The sequence below is a fragment of the Penaeus chinensis genome, chromosome 7 (genome assembly GCF_019202785.1).
Source record: "Penaeus chinensis breed Huanghai No. 1 chromosome 7, ASM1920278v2, whole genome shotgun sequence".
Taxonomy (NCBI): domain Eukaryota; kingdom Metazoa; phylum Arthropoda; class Malacostraca; order Decapoda; family Penaeidae; genus Penaeus; species Penaeus chinensis.
The window spans coordinates 11,072,845-11,077,844 of record NC_061825.1 but is presented as its reverse complement, the minus strand read 5'-3'; the positions used below and the strand labels follow the sequence as shown (position 1 = coordinate 11,077,844).

The following is a 5,000-nucleotide window of genomic DNA, read 5'->3' as shown; positions in this document are numbered from 1 at the left end:
ACACAAAATAGATTTCACCCAAAGTAGCATCCTTTCATGAATTAGATTATACGTAATAAATAGTTTAACCGCTGTTTAAAATCTGTTTAAAAACCCTTACTGTAGCGCGAGTACTTATAGATGAATCTGTGTGTGTGTGCGTGAGTGTATGTATATTTACGTCTGTGTGTGTGTGTATGCGCGCACACTTTTTTATATATATATATTTATTAAGGGGTGTATATATAATTATATACAGATATGCATAAACACATGCTAACACAATCACGTATTCACACAAATACGCACACACTTACACAGACATATACATACATACATACACACTTACATATATATATATATAAATCACACAATTTCCTTGTATTTTAAGTATTTTAAATAACTTTACGTTTCATTTTTACCAACTGTTTAGTTCAGTGTACATCAAGAAATCAAATAGAACCAATCAAATAATTAATCAAACTTAATAAAGATAAAAGAGTTTGAGACATTTGAACAGACAAGCCAAAATAGAGTGAAAGAGAGGCAGACAGACAGAGAAAGAAAGAGAGAAAGAAAAAAAAGAGAGAGAGAGGAAGACAAACAACGAAGCAAATGATCATCGTCATAACAAGAACATAACCAAAGGGAACTATTTAGACACATTCCCACTGAAAGCTACCTCGCTTTGAAGATAATTATACTGGGAGGTGTTCATTTGGAAAAAATAATAATAATAACTTTCAGGATTTTGATTATTTATTTGCAATTTTTAAAAATATCTGGATTGGAATATTGTACACCATTTGGAAAAAATAATAATAATAACTTTCAGGATTTTGATTATTTATTTGCAATTTTAAAAAACTCTGGATTGGATGTCAAACAGTATTCGGCGTACTAATGCCAATAAAACTAATTGCACACTTGCAATGCAGGCACTTGTACTGGCCGCCCTTGTGGTCGCCGCCATCGCCCTTTCTGATAGTCATCCTACATATGGATACCCTGTCCCTACTCCTGCTTATGCACCCGCTAAGTACGACTTCAACTACGCCGTCAACGACCCACCATCTGGTAACGACTTTGGACATCAGGAAACCCGTGACGGCGCCAACACACAGGGATCCTACTACGTCCTTCTACCCGACGGTCGTCTGCAGAGGGTCACCTGTACCGTTAACGGAGACTCCGGTTACGTAGCTGATGTCACCTACGAGGGAGAGGCTCAGTATCCAACTCCACAGACCTCCTATGGGCCTCCTCAGCCTTCCTACAAGCCACCCACTCCTTCCTACGCTTATTTCAGTTAATGAGGTTAGAGTCAACACAGAAACATATTTGTGATTTGACTTATTTCAAATAAAAAAATATATATATTTACATAATCTAAACATATCATTCATATAGTTTCTTAAAAAGAAAAAAATATATATACAGGTATATGAGTGTGTGTGTGTATACGACACTATCTCACACTGATAAGATCAATATATATAAGTATGAACCGCATTCATGTTGACAAATGTAGAAAAGGTATGAATGTGAATGAATATCTTCACAATACAAGAGATGTATTTGACCGGTTTCGATTATATCTTCGTCAGAAATACAATATATACATATATATATTTATATATATATACTTACATATATATATATATATATATATATATATGTATATATATAAGCATATATATGTTTGTGTGTGTGTGTTTATGTGTGTATTTATGTTATATATAACATATATGTGTGTGTGTGTCTGTGTACATATGTGTGTATGTATGTATATATCGCATCATCTCGAAATGATGTAAAGTATTAATACTTGCTTAGAGATGGTAAAGTGAGTAAATTATTCGTTTACAGTTTCTCATAATAGTTCTTCTATTTAAAGCTCAACTACCATACTGAAATAACAATCACATATATTTCCCAGAGGGGAATGTTAAGTCACATGCGGACGTTAATCTCCATGCTGCAATGGTGCACCTTCCATTTGCATTACGTTGCAGAAGCATAACATCGGTGCAAAGAGCAAAGATTTGTAAGATCCGGTAAATATCTGTTAATATTATGACATCGTAATATTAAATATCCATTACCATTTGTTTTCATATTTATTTTACATCATTAGTCATTGATTATTGTGCAGTGATTTTAATAATATAATTTGTACACTAACTTCAAAAACCACAGGGAAAACTCGGTCGGAAGGAAATCAAGGTTGGCATGCTATTCCTTGGCGTTACTACATGGGCGGAGTTTTCCTTGGACACATGTATAAAAGAAAGGATTCTGCCTGTCTTCTTCAGTCTTCCTACAGTCTCAACACATCTCACTTGACAACATGACGTTCAAGGTACGTAAATGATTTTTTGTTTACTGGATATCACTAAATACAATATCGGATAGCTTTGCATATGTCATAAATAATTCAACTCTACGGGATCTTTAAAATGTGAACAAATTACTGCATTCTAGTTGTGTTCATAAAATGGAGGGATTTTGTTCTTCTCTTTCTTTGAATAACTTTTTTTTTCACATGGTGAAGATTGTTAAACTACATTCGGCCTTCTAAATATCACAAAAAAAAGAGATCTACTCTACACTAAATATTGCATATTTTTTTTCTACTGTAGGCATTTGTACTGCTTTGTAAAGGAGGGAAATTTCTCTGTCTTTTGCATCTGAAGATAGCTTATCATATGGTAAAGGATGTCAAACAGTATTCGGCGTACTAATGCCAATAAAACTAATTGCATACTTGCAATGCAGGCACTTGTACTGGCCGCCCTTGTGGTCGCCGCCTTCGCCCTTCCTGATAGTCACCCTACATATGGATACCCTGCCCCTACTCCTGCTTATGCACCCGCTAAGTACGACTTCAACTACGCCGTAAACGACCCACCATCTGGTAACGACTTTGGACATCAGGAAACCCGTGATGGCGACAACACACAGGGATCCTACTACGTCCTTCTTCCCGACGGTCGTCTGCAGAGGGTTACCTATACCGTTAACGGAGACTCCGGTTACGTAGCTGATGTCACCTACGAGGGAGAGGCCCAGTATCCCACTCCACAGACCTCCTATGGGCCTCCTCAGCCTTCCTATAAGCCACCCACTCCTTCTTACGCTTAAGGCGGAGAGTCAAAGATATTTATTGATCTGGGATCTTTATGAATATAAAATACACGGTACAGTTCGCCCAAAGTAGCATCATTTCATTAATTTGATTTTAATTAATAAATATTTTTACCGCTGTTAAAGGTCGTGTTTTACCACATATGTACAGATGTATAAAATGTACCCACGCATAAGACGCACCTTTTTTACAAGTACATTTATTGGAAGAAGTCAATTTATAATGATTCATCATATATTTATTCAGAGACATTTAAAAGTTGGTTTATATGGGGATGAAAGCTCGGTTTCCTACCTGTAATGCGACCGCATTACAGGTAGGTAATTTTTTTACATATATATATATATATATATATATATATATATATCTAATACACTTGCAAATTTAGTAATTTTCCAGTAGTCGCCATCCTCTTGTGTAATATCTGCGGAGTTCTTAGATATCATTAAGCATTCTTCAAATAATCCATTATTTAGCCCTTAAATTTAAATATATATATATTTATTTTTGTTTTTGTTTTTGTTTTTTAATATTATACCGTGGGTGCGCAGGTGAGTGTGTGTGTGTGTGTATATATACATATATATATATATGTGTGTGTGTGTGTGTGTGTGTGTGTGTGTGTGTGTATGTTCTACATATATATATATGTGTGTGTGTGTGTGTGTGTGTGTGTGTGTGCATTTATTTATATACTTATTTATTAATACATATATAACTATATAAAACTAAATGCATGTATGCATAGACGCACACTAATACAAATACAGATTCACACAAACGCGAATATATATGTGTGTGTGTGTGTGTGTGTGTGTGTGTGCACGTGTGTATATGTATATATATATATGTGTGTGTGTGTGTGTGTGTGTGTGTACATACATATACTGTATATATATACATATATATATATATATATTTCTGTGTGTGTGTGTGTAACGATCCTGTTTACGGTGTATTTTAAGTATTTTTAATAACTTTATGTGCTATTTGTTTTAGCAGTTCAGTTCAATGTACAGTACACCAATAAATAAAATATAACTAACCAATTAATTAATCAAAGTTAATATTACAAAATGAAAAAGAGAGAGAGAGATAGGCAAACAAAAAGACAGAGAGAGGAAAGAGAGAGAGGAGCAGATAAAGCAACGGAGCTAATGAATATCGTCATAACCAGTACATAGCCGAGGGAACTATTAAGACACATTCCCACTGAAGGTTACATCGCTGTGAAGATGATTATACTAGGAAAGTATTCATTTAGAAAAAAAATATATGTGTTCTTGACATTCTTTTAATTCTCAAGCTTTTGGTTAGGTGCTGTCCATTTTATATGAACAAAACCAAAACTCACCCTAAGCAGTAACTTTCTTCTTTTTCTTATCTTCCTTCTCCTTCTCCTATTCCTCCTCCTCCTCCTACTCCTCCCCTTCCTCTTCTTTCTCGTCGCCGCTGCCGCTACTTTTCATTTTACCATTCTTCTTGTATTTAAGAAACCAACTTAACCTTCCCCTAAAATCTGCGAATAAGATAAGTACGTTGAATATCCTCTAGTATAAAGTTGGTACGAATGAATTTGATACCCCTTTATCCACAAAACTAATCAAATGGTCCATTAACTATACGCAACCTGTACAAAATGATTCATCAGAAGTACTCACCAATCATATATTTCTAATTTCAATTTATAGCCTTCCGAGCTGAGGTACACATTTCACAGATAAAGACTCCCTGCTCCTTATACTGGTTGACTAAAGTACAGGGATTTTTCATGGTCTAAAATGTTTTGTTTAAATAATTATAAAGCATGACTAATGGAAACTAAATTGGCTTTTTCAGATATTGAGGTGTCAAAACATTTTTGATGTTTTCT

General features: G+C 34.7%; 3 protein-coding genes across 3 annotated transcripts in view; all 3 read left to right on the top strand.

Moving 5' to 3' along the window:
* Positions 1–81, top strand: part of LOC125027446 (pro-resilin-like) — an 865-nt gene extending 784 nt beyond the window's left edge. Inside the window, exon 2 of the mRNA XM_047616522.1 lies at positions 1–81. This exon is cut by the window's left edge and continues 412 nt beyond it. The gene's annotated coding sequence lies outside the window, so the exon portion shown is untranslated.
* An 830-nt stretch (positions 82–911) lies between these two features.
* Positions 912–1,292, top strand: LOC125026806 (pro-resilin-like). The gene has a single exon (XM_047615407.1). The coding sequence runs from the start codon at positions 912–914 to the stop codon at positions 1,290–1,292; it is 381 nt and encodes a 126-aa protein (XP_047471363.1).
* Positions 1,293–2,307: 1,015 nt separating this feature from the next.
* On the top strand, positions 2,308–3,636 carry LOC125027445 (cuticle protein 19-like). The gene is made up of 2 exons (XM_047616521.1): positions 2,308–2,341; positions 2,758–3,636. Exons 1-2 carry the CDS (start codon positions 2,330–2,332, stop codon positions 3,121–3,123), a joined length of 378 nt encoding a protein of 125 aa, XP_047472477.1. The 5' UTR covers positions 2,308–2,329; the 3' UTR covers positions 3,124–3,636.
* The last annotated feature ends 1,364 nt before the right edge of the window (positions 3,637–5,000 follow it).